General features: G+C 45.3%; 1 protein-coding gene across 14 annotated transcripts in view; it reads left to right on the forward strand.

The window, feature by feature from the left end:
• SIPA1L2 (signal induced proliferation associated 1 like 2) overlaps positions 1 to 7,062 on the forward strand; it is a 231,018-nt gene extending 223,956 nt beyond the window's left edge. For 11 of the 14 annotated variants that reach the window (XM_077998594.1, XM_077998606.1, XM_028849678.2 and 8 more), the window contains 4 exons: positions 891 to 944; positions 1,497 to 1,620; positions 2,593 to 2,674; positions 5,751 to 7,062. In XM_077998594.1, coding sequence (XP_077854720.1) covers positions 891 to 944; positions 1,497 to 1,620; positions 2,593 to 2,674; positions 5,751 to 5,897 — 407 coding nt within the window. In that variant the 3' untranslated portion in view covers positions 5,898 to 7,062. The remainder of the gene's footprint in view (positions 1 to 890; positions 945 to 1,496; positions 1,621 to 2,592; positions 2,675 to 5,750) is intronic. The other 3 variants (XM_028849685.2, XM_077998635.1, XM_077998628.1) reach the window with 1 other exon arrangement.
• The last annotated feature ends 12,134 nt before the right edge of the window (positions 7,063 to 19,196 follow it).

A 19,196-nucleotide genomic window follows, 5' to 3' on the forward strand; every position in this document is an offset into this window, starting at 1 on the left:
AGGTAGCCTCATGAGGAGTCTTGTCCAGCAGCCAGAGGGAGGTAGAGTGGGGTAAATTAAGAACAGAGCACCCCTGACACGGACCCAAGTGCAGTCTCTCCAGCATTAATCGATTCATAGGAAAAGGACCGCCACAGCACTAACACACCTGCTGTATACCTCAGATTCCTAGTGTAGATACATACATGTGCTCAGAAACCAAGCAGAGAGACTCCAGGGAATGAGGGTGAAGTGGTCATTGAATAGATTGCTTGGTTCTCACTTCCATGTGATTCAAAAACAGACTATTTTTCTGCATGCCATTCAGCATTTCTGGATTACTGTTCTTGGTCTGCGCTCAGCCCCCGAAGCCGGGCCAGTCTGGCGCCCATTCTTAAGACTATTCTATTCCCTTTCCTTCCTACCTCTTAAAACATTGAATGTTAAGTTCCTGGTGCCAAGAATAAAAATGTCCTTGTGCTAATATAAGGCATCGTAGTCATACTGACCATTGGTAGTACTGCTATAAGTACTGTGCCCCTCCGATCTTCCTTTAAGGGTTTCTAGTGAGATTACTTAGCTATTATCTCTCTCACCAGCACTCTCTGTGGATTTGTGGAGTGAGTCATTTAAGTAAGCCCACAGTTGTGTATGCTCATGGTTGGATCCATGTGTGTATGGCATACCACGTGTCTTTGTTGTACACTACAACACTGCTTCCAACCAACAGTGAAAACATGAAATGTGTCACCTTATTGCATTGGAGTTACATAATACTGGCTCTCAAGGGTTTCCCCTGGTCCATCGCACACACACACTCTACTTCACATAACCACATTTTGTGGGCCCCCGAGATTCTCAAGTACAGAGAGATACTCCTGTTCATAGGAAAATTCTAAATCTTATTTCAGGTCTTGACTCAGATGAAGAACTGGGGCTGCTCTGTCACCACACGTCCTATCTAGGTGATTGTCTGGGGCTGCTCGTTGGCTCCTGATATCCTGTAACCTTTTCTGTATATTTCATGTGTCTGCACGTCTGCATGGTTATTCACGCTCTGAGGGTTGGGGGTGCACAGCGGGACATGTGCCCTGGCTGTTCTGTCTCCAGAACCTTCTCTGGGTTGGGGAGAACTTGAGAGAGAGGTCCCTCTCCTTGGTTCTGTCAGTCGAGTCATTATCCAACTATTACTTCATGCATAGCCAGCAGCTTTGGCATTTCTTGGGATGTGGAAAGAAGAAAGCAAATTGGCTCTAGCAAATCCAGTGTCTGCTAATTGTCCCCGTGGCTGTGATGTGCATAGGCCATACAGCCCAGTAGGAGGACAGCCAATCTCCATGCTTTCTCCTTCTCTGAAGCTTGCCTGAATTTGTTTTTCTTTGTTTTGTTCCAAAACAAGGCAGTAACTGATTTGAAGGGGGGAAAGGATTTTATTTATCTACTGCATTTCCACAAAGAAACATTGCCTTGCAGTGATTACTAACCCATCTTTCTGTGTGTGTTTCTCCCCTCCCCAGACCAGAGGGTGGCATCCTTCTGCACCCTGACAGATATGCAGCATGGGCAGGACCTGGAAGGGGCCCAGGAGCTGCCCTTATGTGTAGATCCAGGCAGTGGCAAAGAGTTCATGGACACGACTGGGTATGTGAGCCCCTGTGGACCCCTCCCTCCTGCTGTTCCAGGCATGATTAGCAAAGATTCGGCTAACAGACTAACCCTGAGCCAGGCAGGTGACCATATTCCACCATGCCCTTTCCCAGTCCTGAAGAATCCAGAGAAGGGACTGAGTGGGACTACTTGGCTCCCTGCCCTGCTGTGGGAGACCGCTTTTAGCTGCATGACCACTCTGCTCCATGGGCACACCATGCCTGCCAAGACTTGTGACCCTGTGCCCACGGTGGCAAGCCTCACTGTCAGAGAGGGCAAGAAGGAGCCTCAAGGTCAGCGTCTGCTGCCGAATTATTGCAACAGCATTAGGCAGGGATAACTCACCAATTGGCCTTCCACCTGCCAGGCTGCACATGCTCACCAGCCCAGGGCATGGCTCCTCCCAGAACCTGGTCCTTGATCCGGCCTCATGCCCTCCATTGAAATATGTTGGGAACATCCCACTCTTAGCCCTATATTCATGACATGTTCTTCCGCCGTGAAATGTATATTCTTTACCTGTGTCATCCATTCTTAATTCCAACTTCTGTGTGAGCTGAATATAGAAGTTGGAATTAACTTCGTTAACTTGCATGTTCACACTGGTAACAAGCTTCATAATATTGCCATCATAGAGAAAGGCAAATTGGGGAAATTGACTGGTTCCCAGGACTTCATTTGGGTCTACCTTGTCTCCATTGGCTAAACCAATTTAAATAATATATCTTTCGATTTCCTACCGACCCGTATATCTATAGAGATTCTGGATCTCTTTTTAAATCAGTAAAGTCCCAGAATGGGCTTTCCAGTGGATCAGCTATATGGACACTTTCCATTCTGACATATTATAATGTATCCGCTTGCTGGGCTCTAAGCACATGAAATAATTTTTTCAAGTGAAAACTTGACCAACAAAATGCTGAATTGACTGTCTTGAGTCTTTCTGATTCTATCCTTATTTGCTAGGGAGCGTTCTCCATCACCACTGACCGGGAAAGTCAATCAGTTGGAATTAATTCTTCGACAACTCCAGACCGACCTTCGGAAGGTAATCTATTGGAAGAGCATAATCAGAACTCTTTCTCTTATCAAATCAGCCCCTTATAACTACTACAGAGAAATTGAAGAGATTCAGGAAAGAAGACTGCCTTACACAAAAACCAATGATAAATACAAACAGATGCTCCTGAGGTCTCACTCCATCTGCTGACCTGCAGCTGATGTATTTCATTTTGCGGGATGCAGGGATCTCAATGGATATGAGTAAATGAGGATTAGCCCTCGATGTGGCTAATCTTCAGTGTGCAGTAGAAGCACGGTGGGCCAGCATTTTTTAGTTCAGTTAGTTATCGGTTGCACCAACTCTGTATGAGCTGACCTCAGAGGAGTCCATTGCTGCCAGAAAGCCTGGTCTCTGAGTCCTGTTGTCTGTCTTGAGTCAGCTTCGCAGCCCTCAGAACTTCTGCTCTACACATCAACCTGCGCTTGGTCCATCCTCAAAAGAAATTAAATCCTGTATCCCACAAATACTTGCTGAGCTCTGTTCCATCAGCCCTGTGCTGGAGAGCCAGTTGGTTGTCCAGGGAAATGGAATGGGGTGCGGTAGCAAGTGGGAGGGCGTCACAGGAAGGTTTTTGTTGTGATGGTTTGGTTTGGCTTTTGAAGAAGGGAAAAATCTTAGCTGGTGAGAATGCTGAGGAAAGGATTCAGTTGGGAGGGAAATCCTGATGAGGGTGAAGGGCAAGTGGGTGGGGCTCTGATCTAGTCACAAGGAGAGAGCTGGCCTTGGATAAGAGTAGGGACAGCTTATACAGTTACCAGAGTGGAGCAGAGTATGTGTGCGTGTGCACGTGTTCATGTATGCACCACGTTCATTCACATACACAGAGTCCAGACAGAGATGTTGGCAAATTTCTCAGATTGTTTCTTTTTTTTCTAGTCATGAGCTGAGAGTGGTGAGAAGGAATATTAGAGCTTTGTGGATAGAGGATATGGGTGTACCACAGCATGTAAACTAACCGGGTGTATTTGGGAGACTTGCCAAAAAAAGCTAAAGCACATTTGAATTTGGAGCATAAGTTAAAGCGATACCTATTTTCCTGGTTGTGTGTTTTTTCCCCAGCTTGGGTGACGAGCTGTCCCAGTTTGCCCGGGATGGAGAAGTTTTCTAGGATACGGAACTTTCCATATTAGAACCAGCAAAGTCCCATGCAAGCTGGGATGGCTGGTCACCTTATCTCCAGCTGCAAGTGTAGAATCGTTGGAGAGTTGAATTTAGCCAATATTAAGATTTAAACAGGAAATCAAGACGAGGAGAGAGAGAGAGGGAGAGAGAGGGAGAGACAAGGACCCTGGGGCATGTACAGTGCATGAATAAACCAAAGAACCCAGAGTCCAGGCTGGTTGAAGAGAAATAACGTCACAACTGGGGCGGAGGTGTTGGTGGGCAGTGAAAATAAGAGTAAGATTGATAAGATTGATGGATTCTATCATTACTGGAGGAGGAGATACTGGAGAAATTATTTTTAAAAGACAGAAGGTGATGGTCAAGAAGTAGGAACTTGAAACTTTTAGGAAGAGATGCAGTCATTGACAATAGCACGGTATAGGATGTGGTCATGGGAGTGGGAGCTGAGGAAGGCTGGTTTTGAAGATCGCTGAGAGAAAGCGATGGAGAGGCTGAATGGCCAGAGTGTCGGATGGAACATCTCAGTGGATTCGAAATCATCAACACAGATGACAGGAGTGGGATGGGGAGAAAAGAGCAAACCAGGTTCTAGAATCTTCCCGTAATGATGGTTGGGACTGGAGATACAGTAAAGTTTTTGCAGCCAGGAGGGGTAGCAGGTCTCATGACCTAATGGCACATTTTTTAGAGGAGCTGGAATTGTAGGAAGGAGCGGAGATCTGGCCTGAACAATAGGGGATGCACTGTCTGCCTGCCCGACCCCCGTAGTGAGCTGCTGGGGATGGTGTCCTCAGGAGGGAACCAGGATTCACTTAGAGCACGAAGACGAAGGGAATTTCAGGACAAACTGAGCGTGCACAAGGTCTTCATGGCAGAATCCAAGTTCCATGGGTCATAATAAAAGGTTGGCAGGGATGCGGAGAGGTGGGCAGCTGAGTCACAGCAGAGGTGTTCTGAGCTGTGGGACTCAGACTGTTGGGACCGAGAGTCGTGGTGAGGAATGTCCGGGGAGAGTCCGTATCCAGGGTGGGCTGCAGTCGCTCCTTACAGCGAAGTGAGTGGCCAGCTCTGATTCGGGCCTCCTCTGGGGACCAGGGTCTTTTGCGCCAGTGACCAGGCAGGTGGTATTAGGGAGGGCCTCGGAAGGGATCAGGAAACGAGGAAACCTTGAGGGCGGGACCAGACATGCCAACGGTGGGGGCCTCCACTCACCTCGCTCAGTGCTCCCGTACAGTGCTGTGGGTGGCATCTGGTGGCATTAGTGGTCGAGTTAGATCCCATTACAGAAATACCAGTTGTTACAATCTGACAGTGGACCCCTCTGTCCATTTAGGGCAAGACATCGCTTTCAGCAGGGAGGGGTCTGAAACTGGTGCTGTATATTTTTTTATTGCTATATGTTGGAAACTCCAGATGTGATTCTTCTGAAAGTCTTGATTATTTTTACGTAGTTTTTAATGGCAGACTTTAAGGGTCATTATGGAAATATAGTGTAGCAGGAAAGCTTGATGGAATGAAAGACCTAAGTACATATTTTATTATAAACATATGTAACAGCTCTGCTGATTCCAATTTTGTACTTAGAAAGTTTTGTGCATTTGTCAAAGGGTATTACCTTTCACCTTACTGTAGTCTCCCTTTTTTGGATAGAGGGTGATATAAACAACGATGAACACCTTCCTATAGAAAGGCTATCTTAGCACCCTGTGGGAGCAGAGTGGGATGAAAGAACAGGGTGCATGGAGTGCTCGTTCCCATCCATTTGTCATCAGCAGGAATCAGGATCAGGAAAGTTCCCTCACTGAAGAAAGTCACCCCTTCTCCCCTCAAAAAGTACATAAGTAAAAATAAGAATAAAAGATTCTTGTAGCCCAGCTTAGGAGGAATGAATGTATCGGTCAGTCTCCATGACTCAGTTTATTTCTACTCTGACCAGGAAAAACAAGACAAGGCTGTTCTCCAAGCGGAAGTGCAGCACCTGAGACAGGACAACATGAGGCTGCAGGAGGAGTCCCAGACCGCGACAGCTCAGCTGCGGAAATTCACAGAATGGTTTTTCACCACCATCGACAAAAAATCTTAGCCAGTCCGCACCTCATCAAGGGACCATTGGGAAATGCCCCCTTGTCCCTTTGAAGTCACAAACGTGGTTTTTCTGTGTGCTTTCCACCAGTCGTAGATGTTTTTGCTGTTCCATTCTGTGTAGCGCCATTCACCACAGCAGGACAGGGAGCCTCGACTCTTTCTCGGTAGCCACAGCAGAGGGCAGTGCCCATGTGAAGCTGAATGAATGTAACTCCTGGTGTGAAGATGAATGTAAACCCTGGCGACAGTTGAGACCTTTTTTCTTTTAGACTCTGCTGAAACATGCTCTGGCTTGGGCTTACCTCAAGAGGGAAGATAGTTGGGTTTTATTTCCTATTTATCAGGTGACCTGGTAGAGATGTAAAGCAATTTACCATAGTTTGGGCTTTAGTATTGTAAAATAAACATGAGAACAAATAATCAGACATATACTTTAATGTTAAAGGTGCTCTATTTTTTTGGATGTACAGTAGTTTTATTTCCACAGCCACATTACCATAGCAATAAGAAAGGAGGCATAGTACATAGTTGGAAAAGCTTTGCGGGGGGGATTAAAGAAAAAAAGCACTGTTGTGTTTAACACTAGTTCAGATGCAGTTACCTTAGAGACTTATTTATTTGCAGGAACAAATGGTGCCTGAATATTAACAGTGTTCTGATTAAAAACAAAAAAAAAAACAGATACATATGCCTTGTAAATGGCTCACCGAGTTGTCAGTAGTCACTTCAACTCTTAGTTCACTTTTGTATAGTTGCTCTGCTGGAAAAAAATGAAAGTGAATCTGCTTAACTCACTAGAACTTCCTTGTGTGCTGTGAGCCGGCGGAACCACTTGTACAATGCCAGATTTGTTTATCTTTGTACAGAAGCTTTGATGAAGTGTCTTGTATTTAACACCCTTATTTAAGCTTATTTAACCTTAAATTGTTAATTTTATAAAATTTGGTTTGGCCTGCACTACGATGAGGGTTGGAGGTAGCTGCAGGCTCAGAAGAGACTGAGCTTGCACAGATCAGACCGAGAAGCAGGGTGAGAGATTCTAACGACTGGATGCTGCTAGTAACACGTTGTTTGTATTGCTTTACCATTTTTAACTGTTAGATTTGAGATGAACATACATTTTGCTTTTTTAATAAATGTTTAAAAGAAGTCCACATAAGAAATGGTGCTGTCAGGTGACTAGATTTTTTATGATCTAACATGTCTACAGTCTGACTGTATGTGAATTTATTTCAGGTCATTTAGGACCTTGATTTGTATTAAATACTGTTCAGCTGCCTTCTCATAAAATCCCAGATCGATTTTAGGAAGGGGTATCTAGTAGTTTTTAGTAGCTGTTGTGTGCCAGACACTATTCTCTGAACTTTTCATCCCTCTCATTTAACCCCAACGGTATCCTCCATAGGTAGGAGGTGGGGTTCTCATTTACAACCACATGAGCTGTGGCTAAAGTGAAGTAATTTACCCAAGATTGCCTTAAAAAAAAAAAAAAACACAATTTAACACTTTGGTGTTGCCAGCACTTTGGGAGGCCAAGGTGGGCGGATCATGTGAGGTTGGGAGTTCAAGACCAGCCTGACCAACATGGAGAAACCCTGTCTCTACTAAAAGTACAAAATTAGTCGGGCATGGTGGCGCATGCCTATAATCCCAGCTACTTGGGAGGCTGAGGCAGGAGAATCACTTGAACCTGAGAAGTGGAGGTTGCGGTGAGCCAAGATCATGCCATTGCACTCCAGCCTGGGCAATAAGAGCGAAACTCTTGTCTCAAAAAACAAAAAGAGTAACAGTTTGAAAAATTATCAGGAAGAGGTAAACTGTAAATATGAGTCAAATGTAAGACAGGAGACACAAAACATGGATCCAGATGTGAAGGGAAACACTGTTAAGGTCCGTTGCTCTCAACCTTTGAAGAACAGAAAGCATATCAAGAATTCAGAGGAAGCAAACTGACTCTTAGAATTGGCCCTAAAAGGAATTTTCCATATGGGCTTCACATGGGAGGCATATTGAACAATTAACATTCTCACAGTGGATGTAGCAGTAAGCTTCCTAAGGCTGTTTCGTGCAGCTGCCCTCTATGAAACGCACAGGTGCACCTCCAAGATGCAGCCAGGGACTGGAGATTTTCAGGGAATAAGAACCTTATGGGCCACGTAGATACCGTCCTTCCTCCCTCCTTCCCTTTTTTTTCTTTCCCATTACTGTGAACCAGGCAGCATGCTAGGAACTGAAAATCCAACTGTGATCAACGGGGGTCAGGGCCCCTGTGTGCACAGGCATACAGTCGAATAAGGGAAGACAGACATAAGAGCACTTCAAAACATGAAAGACAGAAATAAAAGTACCTGCAACAGGCTACCTTAAGTAATTATTATGAACACTGATACTGTCTGAATAGCTCCTGGGTGCCAGGTCCTGTGTAGTGCTTTGTGTTACCTACCTAGCAGCCCTGTGAGGTGGATGCCATCATCACTCCCTTTTTAAAGATGAGGAATCAGGACCTAGATAGGGTGGTCCATGGGTAGACGAGGGTAGACGAGGGTACACGAGGTTCAGAGTCCCTAAGGTTAGTGTGTTCAAGAAATCTAGCAGAAGCCAGGACGTAACAGGGAGGGTAGAGCAGTGGGAGATGTGCTTGAAGAGATCAGCAAAAGCCACACCATGAAGGAACTGGAGGCCATGCTAGACTTTGGATTTTGTTCTAAGTCAAAAGGAAGCCATTGAAGCAGGAAAACTGCCTGATGTGAGCTCTATTTTAAATGGATTATTCTGACTTCTAAAGCAGAATGGACCACGCAGGTCTTCAGACTTTCTGTGTGGGGCTTTATCTACAAAGGAACCATTTGAGGCTTTGGGAGTCACATACTGCCTCTGTTGCATACTTTCAAATTTCTGTTTAACACCCTTTAAAGATAGTAAGAGTCGTTCTTAGCTTGCAAGACCACACAAAAACAGGCCACTCACCAGTATAATTTACCAATGCCAGGCACAAGGCAGAGTACACGAGGAAGACCGGTCTAGGAAGAGATGGTGTTGGCATGGCCTGTGGTAAGGCAGTGAAAGTGGAGAGAAGTAGGTAGGCCACACGTGAGAATGTATTTGGAGGTAAAGCGCACAGAACTGCTGATGGGTTGGAGATGAGTTGAAAGGGCTGGATCCAGGGATAAGCCCTAGACTTCAAAGGAATCGATGAACTGCATGTTTGATGACACGGTTTTCCATAAATATCTCTTGCCTTTAGTAAAGGCTTAACAACAGTTACGCTCCTGGCAAGGGCCTGGAATACAGCTCTCCTGTGTCTTTGATCAAGGGTGGGTGCATTTGCTTTAGCGCTACTAATCAGATGGAAAGGTGGACATCGTTTAGAGAAAATAAAGGAACCTGACCAAAACCTAGCTGAATGGAAAGCCATTCCATCTTCCGAAGGCATACCTGAGGATAAGACCAGAAGACATTTCTTGAAAACACAGTTCTCAGTCTATACTAGCAAAGGAATGAATAATCTGTCTCAAGTCCATCTCCAAAGGGCCATGCCAAAAAACAGGGCCAAAATGGTTTTGGGTCTGTTTAGCTTTTTCAAACATGTTTCCAGTCAGCAACCAACCAACTCCATGCTCCCATAGTACATGTAGTTTTGAACAACTTGGCGTCCTGGTGACACTGTTACAAAATGTGCCCCTTAACAACTACACACATTGACTTGCTATAATGACTTACTGGATACAAACCAAATATTTCGTGGAATATATCTGCTAAAAAATTTATTTTAGAATAAGCAGGTTTTTCTAACCATATGGAGTGGACTACTATGTATTAAGGCCATTTTAGTATGTGACAAAGTTAATTAACATATTAGGCTTTTATCCTGCTATTCTCTATAGCTAGGAGAAGGCTTATGATTGGAAACGTAAGTTACACTTGAGGGGGCTGATAGTACAGTTTTGCCTTTGTGGCTCACAATGATCTTTTGAGATGCCTGGAGTCTGTTCTGCGAGTCCACTAAACTGCAGAATTTGATCACCTATTATTTTTAGCCTTCAAAGTCATGAAGCCATGAAACATAGCTTCTTGTTGGCACATCCAAAAATAAAAAGATAACTATGAAAACATTAAGGATAAAGACCCATAATGATGATAATAGAGGAGTGCTTGAATAGGGAAATCACCTGCTCCTTGTATAAAATAATTGGCCTGAGAAACCGCAATCTGTGATTTAGGGAGAGAATTGGCATACCATTTAGACTGATCAACAAATGAATTCTCTGGTTGTGGAGAAGCTGTGAACATAACCTCTTTAAGAGTCAACTCTACTGTTTCTGCCGGATGGAATGTGTCACAAGAAACAAGCCACCATCTGAGGCAGAACCACCCTCTTGACCATGACGATCGCTGCCCCACCATGAAATACATTTGTGTGAACCTTTCTAAGAGACAAAGGCCCACGACTTTCAGGTCAACCTCTGGGGATTATTAAATAACCTCAGATCCCCTGAAATCACACCAGTGTTGATTCTTTAGAATTTCCAAGTTGAGATACGGGGCTGGGAAGAAGTAATAAAGATTTTTGCACACACTTTTCTCCTTTGAATTACTGGTTAGTAAGAAACAAGTCCAGTTCACTTGAGTGTCTGTGGATTTTGTGCTTAACACATTTAAAACCAGTTCCCTAGCTCTAGTGTAAGCAAGTCAGGCATACTACTCACTCCCGAAAAAGAAAATAGAACTAAATGGGTTCTATTTAACACCTAGTTAGGGGCAGGTAGCAGGAAACTATTTATTTATGACTCACGGGAGAGAAAATGGTAAGAGACCTGCCAAGACCTGAGGAATGCATTCGATTTCTAACCTATAACCTCCAAATTAACCAAAGAGCAAGTCTCCTGACTAGGCAGAAACAAGTACAAAGGAAGTATCTCCTCGTGTATTTTATAAAAGGTTTAAACAGGCATCACCCCCAAATGTCACATTCTTGCATTTTGACACACAGGATTTGAGTACCTTTTGGTTGCTTTTTAAAAACACAAAAACATAAACCCTGCAAGCCCTCTCTAGTTCATGTTAATACCAGAAAATGTACTGCCCTCTTAAATCCTTACAAAGTTTTGATTAAATTTTAGCATCCGCAGACTCTAAAAACATGTATCTCTGTTTTTCATCTCTTAATATCAGGGATCTGCCTAAAATTTGCAGAGCAGCCTGTTTTTAAGTAGAACAAATGAAAAATAATGAGCCCCCTTGACATGCGAAAATACCGTTTGGCTGCAAAGCTGGAGCTGAGTTCGTAAAAAAACAAAATGAAGGGTAAGACTTCCAGTGTCCTGGCCATTGGTACCCATCAATCAGGCTCTTAGGCAGTGGTGTTGGTAGTCTTGTAATAAAGAGCAGCTCTCCCAGCCTTCCTGTGACCCAGTGAAAGCCATGAGGAAGGCTGTGTGCAGGAGAGGGCTTCAGAGTGGTAGCATTTCAGTAAATTGCCTCAACTAAATCAGTGCTGGCTATTAATACACATCTGCAGATGGAGACTTCAGGCCCTGGCAGAGTCTCCTCCATCGCCGTGTATGAAACAAGCTGGGACTGAGCGTCTGGGCCCATGCCCCTCTTGCCCACGACCATAATCATTGATGCCAAACAAAGCGGATCTTGCTGAATGCTCCATTAAATTAGAATAATTAAACATGGCAGTCGTGTGCTGCTCTAGGATCTGATTAAACACCTTGTAGAACCCCATCTGGGCTGAGGGCTTGCCAAACAGCAGGCTACAGCCCACAGTCCCCGCTTCCATGAATATAAAATTCCCAGAATAGGCATTCTGTATCATTTTAAATTAAGTACTTAAGAACGCGAATAGCACTACTCAGGAGAGGAAGTGCACAGAAGTCAGTGGGTTTAACCCCTCAACTCCTACTTGATTATTTTTCATTGTTCCTCTCGAACTATAAGGCTGTTGTTCTGCCAGCATCATCTTAAAACATTTCACTTCAGATGATTGTGAAGGGGGAAGGATTAGAGAGAGGCCTGGTAGTGACCCAGTTAATGACACTGGCATCTGTAGACTACACTGTTCATGTGAATTCCAAGGTAGATGGGAGCTTTGAAACCAAGTTTTTCTCCCTAATTTAACAGATTCTTGTTCTGTTCTTTCAAAGCAAGAGCCACCTTAGTGATTTGTTCTGAAACGTAAAATTGAAATGTTCTGGGAGTCTTGGTTACTGTCATTGTTTACTGTCCCATTGGGTAGGGATTATTCTTGTCAGTGACACTGATTTCCAAAAGAAAAATTGTATTAAGAACCAAAGATGTAGCTGTATAAGGAAAGGTTCTGAAGGAATCCCACCTTCACTTGTCCAGAGAAACAATTTATTTCGTTTTATTTTAATTTCAATAGGTTTTAGTGAACAGGTGGTTTTTGGATACATGGATAAGTTCTTTAGTGGTGATTTCTGAGATTTTGGTGCATCCATCACCTGAGCAGTATACACTGCATCCAATGTGTAGTCTTTTATCCTCCACCCTTCCCCCCAGTCGCCAGAGTCCTTTAGATTATTCTTATGCTTGTGCCTCCTCACAGATTAGCTCCCACTTATAAATGAGAACATACGATATTTGGTTTTCCATTCCTAAGTTACTTCACTTAGAATAATGGCCTCCAACTTCATCCAAGTCACTGTAAAGGCCATTTTGTTCCATTTCATGGTTGAGGAGTATTCCGTGGTGTATGTGTAACACATTTTCTTTATCCACCGTCGGCTAATGGACATTTAGGTTGGTTTCATAATATTTTGGCAATTGTGAATTGTGCTTAGATGCATGAAGTAGTTCTGCCATAAAAATGCATTACATTAATGGATGTGACCATGAAACTTGTGTGTTTATAGACACACATTTTATTTATAAAAGTAGCTGCCAATACATATAGAATATTCCAACAGAATATCTTTAGTATTTCTGTTGGAAAATTTGACTTGCCCTGTCCTGCCAAAATAATTCTTGGTTATTTATTTATTTATTTATTTATTTATTTATTTATTTATTTTGGGACAGAGCCTTGCTCTGTCGGCCAGACTGGAGTGCAGTGGCATGATCTCGGCTTACTGCAACCTCTGTCTCCCAGGCTCAAGCAATTCTTCTGCCTCAGCCTCCCGAGCTGGGATTACAGGTGCCTGCCTCCACGCCCCGCTAAATTTTCTTTTGCATTTTTAGTAGAGATGGGGGGGTCTCATCATGTTGACCAGGCTGGTCTCGAACTCCTGACCTCAGGTGATCCGTCCACCTCGGCCTCCCAAAGTGCTGGGATTACAGGGGTGAGCCACCGTGCCCGGCCTAACTGTTGGTTCTTATAGAAACCTGTTGCTTTTATTCTTCTCTGTGACTTCATCTTGCATGGCCTTGTTCCCTCCTAAATTATGGCTTGTGATGAACTGTATTTTAAATGAAAAGGATAGGGATGTGGTGAGTGTTAGCAAGGATGTGGAGAAATCGTAACTCTGGTCCACTGTTGGTGAGAATGTAAAATGCTGCAGCTGCTATGGAAAATATGTTGATTCCTCAAAAAATTAAGCTTAGAATTACCATATTATCCAGCAATTCCACCTCTGGGTATGAGCCCAAGAGAATTTAGGAAAAAGGTATTTATACCTTGAAGAGGTATTTGTGCACCTGTGTTCATGGCAGCGTCATTCTCAATAGCCTAAAAGTGGAAACAACCCTGATGTCCATCAGGAGATAAATAAACAAAACACGGTCTATCAATACAATGGAATATTATTCAGCCTTAAAATAGAAGAAAAATCTGACACGTGCTAAAAGGTGGATGAACTTTGAGGACGTTATGCTCAGTGAAATGATCCAGTCACAAAAGGACAAATACTGGATGATTCCACTTATATGAGGTAGTAGAGTAGTTAGATTCATAGAGACAGGTAATAGAATGGTGGTCACCAGCGGGTAAGGGGAGAAGGAATGGGCAGTTGTTTCGTGGGTCCAGAGTTCAGTTTGGGAAGATGAAAAGAGTTCTGGAAATGGACGGTGGGGAGGGTTGCAGAGCAATGTGAATATACTTCATACCACTGAATTGTACTACTCAAAATGGGTACGATGGTAAATTGTACGTTATGTCTTTTTCATCACAATTAAAAGTAAAAGATAGGAATGTGGCCCGAATGAGTGAGTTTGTGGGGACTTGGAGTGGATAAGCACAGGGAAACCAGGAAGCTTAATCTCACAAAAAAAACAAAGACCTGTTGGAACAAGTGCAGGAAAATATAGAAACACCATTGAAGTGCCCTCTGGATGTTAAAGAGCAGACAGACTTTGATCAATTGCCATCTATTCAGAGAGAAGAGACGTCATTCCACGGAGCTGTGCTCTAGGGGCCTGCAGGAGGATCAACAGGGGAAAAGAGGACCTCTCTCCAAAGAGTGATTAATTTGGTAATTAATGTGTAGAAAAGGAAGAATGACTGAAGTGTTTGCTCCAGGCCCTAAATTTTAACATTTCGTTCTGCAATGGGAGCATCTGGTAGGACACTGAGGTTGGATGAGCTAAAGAATGAGATCAGACACCAGGACAGCAGGAGAAGAGATTAAATATGAATAGCTTCAGGGGTGCTTGAGGATTGGGAAGCTTGGACACAGTGGGGAAGAAAGTGCTTGGAAAAAAGAAAAGACAAAGGCCATTATAAGAAGGCCTGGTACCCACTGGAAAAAAGAAGAACCACAGAGCTGGAGAAGACCAATCCCTTCACTTTATAGAAGACCGAGTTCTAGAGAAATGGTTGAAGAGGTGAAATCAAATCTATAGCATGGTCCCCGATACATTTATTTTTTTGGTTGAATCAAAGGAAGTGTCGTATTTGTGAACATAGGGCGCTGTTTGCGATTTGGGTAAGGATATCTGCACTCAAGATTTTATCAATCTCGGTCAAGTTAGAGCAATCAAGACCTAGAAGTGAAAATAAGAAAGCATCATTGAATACCTTTAAGAGGAAGAATTATTGAGGAAAACCTAACTTTTGCCATTAACCCAACTTTATTGAACCTGCCTACAGCCTGGCTCCCATAGTAATAACTCCCCTGGTCATTGAACACTAGAGCATACTCAAGGTACAAGTGTAGACCAGGTGAGACTTAAGACTCCCTGTGGCTCCACATGACCGTTTCAGAGGTGCTGGGACATTGCCCACCTTTCTGGCCTTCGGAAGGGAGAAATATCCAGGTCAGCCCTGCATGCAGCTGACTGCCCAGTGAGAAGGCAGATCGAATTTGTGCTTATGGAGGACACTGGGTCAGGGCTCAGTTACTCCCATTCAGCCTCTTGGGACTCCATGTTGAGTTGCCCAGCTCCTGTGCACCTTTACCAGGAAAGGTCATGTTTAACCAGTGCCGTGAGCACTTTTCAAAAGGCTAATTGAGTCTCCTTTCTGTGTCTTCACAGAATGTCTGTGGGCTCATGCTAGCCTATGCTTGCTATTAGGGAACCAGGAAGTGCGCGTTGGTGCTTTTTTTGTTGTTGTTGGAGATGGAGTCTCGTTCTATCCAGTGGCATTATCTCAGCTCAGTGCAACCTCTGCCTCCCGGGTTCAAGCAGTTCTCCTGCCTCAGGCTCCCTAGTAGCTGGGATTACAGGCATTTGCCACCATGCCTGGCTAGTTTTTGTATTTTTAGTAGAGACGGGGTTTCACCATGTTGGCCAGGCTGGTCTCAAACTCCTGACCTCAAGTGATCCACCCACCTCAGCCTCCCAAAGTGTTGGGATTACAGGCATGAGCCACAGTGCCTGGGTCGGTGCCTTTTATGTTTGTTTTTTTAAGAGACAGGGTCTCACCTTGTCACCAAGGCTGGAATGCAGTGGCACAATCATAGCTTACTGCAGTCTTGGACTTCTGGACTCAAGCAATCCTCCTCCCTCAGCCTCCCAAGTAGCTGGGGCTACAGGCACGTACCATCATACCAGACTAACTGTTAAATTATTTTGTAGAGATGTGGTTTCATTATGTTGCCGAGGCTGGTCTTGAACTCCTGGGCTCAAGTGATACTCTTGCCTTGGCTTTCTAAAGCTCTGGGATTATGGGTGTGAGCCACCATGCCCAGGTGATTGGTACCCTTGAGTGCTATAGAGACAGAGCGGACGTGCACTTCCTACAAAGCTGCCTCCTTTCAGCTGGCCAGCCTTGGCAGAAAGGGAGGATGCACTGAGTGCTCACTGATCCCAGCTGAGCCTGCTGCTGAGGGCATGAATCCGTTCTGAAGTGAGGAGGTAAACTGTCTTCGATGGCTCCTGCACAGGGTCTAGAACCCCACAGATCCTTGCTGTCCTTTGCCAAGTGTCCCGATGTTGAGTTTAGGAGAAGGGACGGGGTCAGGCTGGAAAGAAAGAAGACTGAGAAGTAGCCTATACTTGCTACAGATGCCCTGTGCCCATTTTCCATTTGCATGGTGGCCGTGAGCAGCCACATGGCTGCAGTCTAAGCTTTTCAGGAGTGACCATTGGGCCTAGAATTTATTGTCAATTATGTGAAAACCCTAGAAGGAAAATCTCCTATCAGGACTTTATTTTTCCTTACTCAGCAGAATTGGGCTAAGATCATCTTTGAAGATTCTTTTTCTCTAAGAAGAGATCATTTACGAACGGTATTCTCAAGTACTATTTTAGAACTCACCAGAGTTTTGTCCCGTAACTGATATTAGTTGATTATATTACACTGCAGTGTAACTCCTAGCCCCAAATTAAAACGCTCACTTCCTTCCCCTGCTCCTCTTTCTCCCCTAGTCGCCCCCACCTTTTCACCCAGAGACTACGGTGAATACCCATTATGGGGCGGACACTGTGCAGGGCACTGGGAATACAGCATGAGACAGCATCTAAGGAGGTGGTAGTGGGTGGAGGAGAAGACTTTATCAACAGGGGAATCACCGTTTGCCTTGGAGTGCAAAGTAACACAAGCAGCAGGGGAGCAGTGAGTGGGTATGGAGAGGGGCTGCAGAGAGGAAGGAGTACCAGAGCCGGATACTAAAAGGCAAACATGCCTGTGTCTTTTACTTTTATTTATTTTTGAGACGGAGTCTCACTCTGTCACCAGGCTGGAGTACAGTGGTGCCATCTTGGCTCACTGTAACCTCGGCCTCCCAGGTTCAAGCAGTTCTCCTGCCTCAGCCTCCCAAGTAGCTAGGACTATAGGCACCCACCACCACCACGCCCAGCTAATTTTTGTATTTTTAGTAGAGACAGGGTTTCACCATGTTGGTTAGGCTGGTCTCAAACTCCTGACCTCAGGCGATCCACCTGCCTCAGCCTCCCAAAGTGCTGGGATTACAGATGTGAGCCACCGCGCCCGGCCATATGCCTGTGTCTTAACTCCACAGCTTATCTAGTCTTTGTCTCCACTACAGCCATGTTGCTAAGAAGTAAAAGGACCACGACTTCTTTCCAGGTGTGATAGGAAAGAAGCGAAAATGTGTTGATACCATCTAACTCCGTGGTTGCCAGGAATCAAAGGAACATGATACAGGTATTAACTTAGAAAAAACATTTTTGTTTTCTGCCCGAGTACACAAAAGCAATGGACGACTACGACTGCTGAAACTCACAAATGCCTGCTTTCCATCACTGGTGGAAACAACAGTCAAGCAGATGGTCCTGAGCCAGCTCATGTGTGTGTCTCCTGGGGCATGCTGGACATCAGCAGCAGACACCGGGTATGACTGTGGAAGACAGGCTAGACACGAGTTTAAGCTGGGAACCCCAAGGCATGGCAAAGTGCACCTGGGCAGGTGGATCCAACTTGGGCTGCCCGCTGTGTGTCTGTAGCACCTGCCCCGCCAGATCATAAAGGTCAGGTCAGATGAGAGGAGCTGGACCTTTGAGGGGGGCTCAGGATAGATGGCCAGCCCTTGCTCTGCCCCTAGAAAACCCACGGCCTCAGAAGAGACCTGGCTTCCAGGGCCTTGCTAACCTCAGCTAGGCAGACTGAGCCGGAGCATCCTCAGAGCCCTGAAAGAAGACGCAGAGGAGCCCAACATGGGAACCAACTCCCTTGAAAGGATGCTGGCCAATCTCCTTTCCCAGTGTAAATGCCCACAGTAGAAAGATTTTCCCCTCTCCAAGTTTTACATTTTTCAAGCCGGCAAATAAAAGCAATCTGTGGGCCTGTGTCTGATTCATGCCGGTGTCTGTAATGGGTTTCCCTGGCCCCTGTGCCCCTCCAGATTGCAGGGAACTTCCAGGCTGTTTTCTGTTTGCCCCGCACCATGCACCGCGCTCCGTCACATTCACACCCAGGAAGCCTGAGCCAGCCAGGGTGACCCGACATCCCACAGGGGTTCCCAACCAGCTCTGCTTCCGGGATGTGTCCAGCCATCTTCCCCCGGATTACTTCTGCTAGAAGGAGCTGAAATTGCTGGCCCTGATGAGAGTCCATGCTCACCTGAGTAGTAGAAGGGCTATCAGGAGCAACTGAGACAGTTTCCTGGCGTGGGCTCCTGGTTCTTTTCACCTCTCCAAGTGGGATTTACCATGAGCTAGGCTGCGCCCTAACGGCGCACTGTTCTGAGGTTGATTCGCCGGACTTTGGAAGGCAAAACAGGAACAGTGATCTGGAGAGGGCTGAGCCTTGAGCAGGCGTTGCTGCTTTGACAGCTGACAGTGATCCCGTGATCCCTTCCCAGAGAATGTGCTGTGTGGCCGGGTGAAAAGCTGCACTTGGCTCCAGGGACAGGCGTGACCTCAGTCCTGTCAGACTGAGGAACTCCAGGCCATGACCACCCCCTCATGCATCCTTTCTTCCTCTCTTCATTCTGGGTGGGGTCTCCTGTGCCACGTACTATCTCAGTCTGCACCATGGACATTCGAAACACCAGAGCACTGGCAAATGTCCCCGGGCCCTGAGCCCTAGGGATGCAGGCATCTCTCCAAGGGAGCTCCTCTCACACTTGGAAGTAGACACCGAATGTGTGATGTCCTCTGTGGCTCCCTCTCCACCTACTCATTTCCACATGTCTACACGGGCTGTCTGCACTGCCTGCACGCCCACCTGAGGCATCCAGTAACCAGCCTCTATTTCTACCACTCACCTAAGCCTGAGGGTTCTAATGAGGGCCACCAGAAGCCTACCAGCTGCTAAAACTAATAGACATGGAATTTCAATAAAAATAGAGTGCAAGGGCCGGGCGCAGTGTCTCATGCCTGTAATCCCAGCACACTGGGAGACTGAGGTGGGCGGATCATGAAGTCAGGAGATCGAGACCATCCTGGCCAACATGGTGAAACCCTGTCTCTACTAAAAATACAAAAAAAAAAT

This window comes from Macaca mulatta, chromosome 1, assembly GCF_049350105.2.
Source record: "Macaca mulatta isolate MMU2019108-1 chromosome 1, T2T-MMU8v2.0, whole genome shotgun sequence".
Taxonomy (NCBI): domain Eukaryota; kingdom Metazoa; phylum Chordata; class Mammalia; order Primates; family Cercopithecidae; genus Macaca; species Macaca mulatta.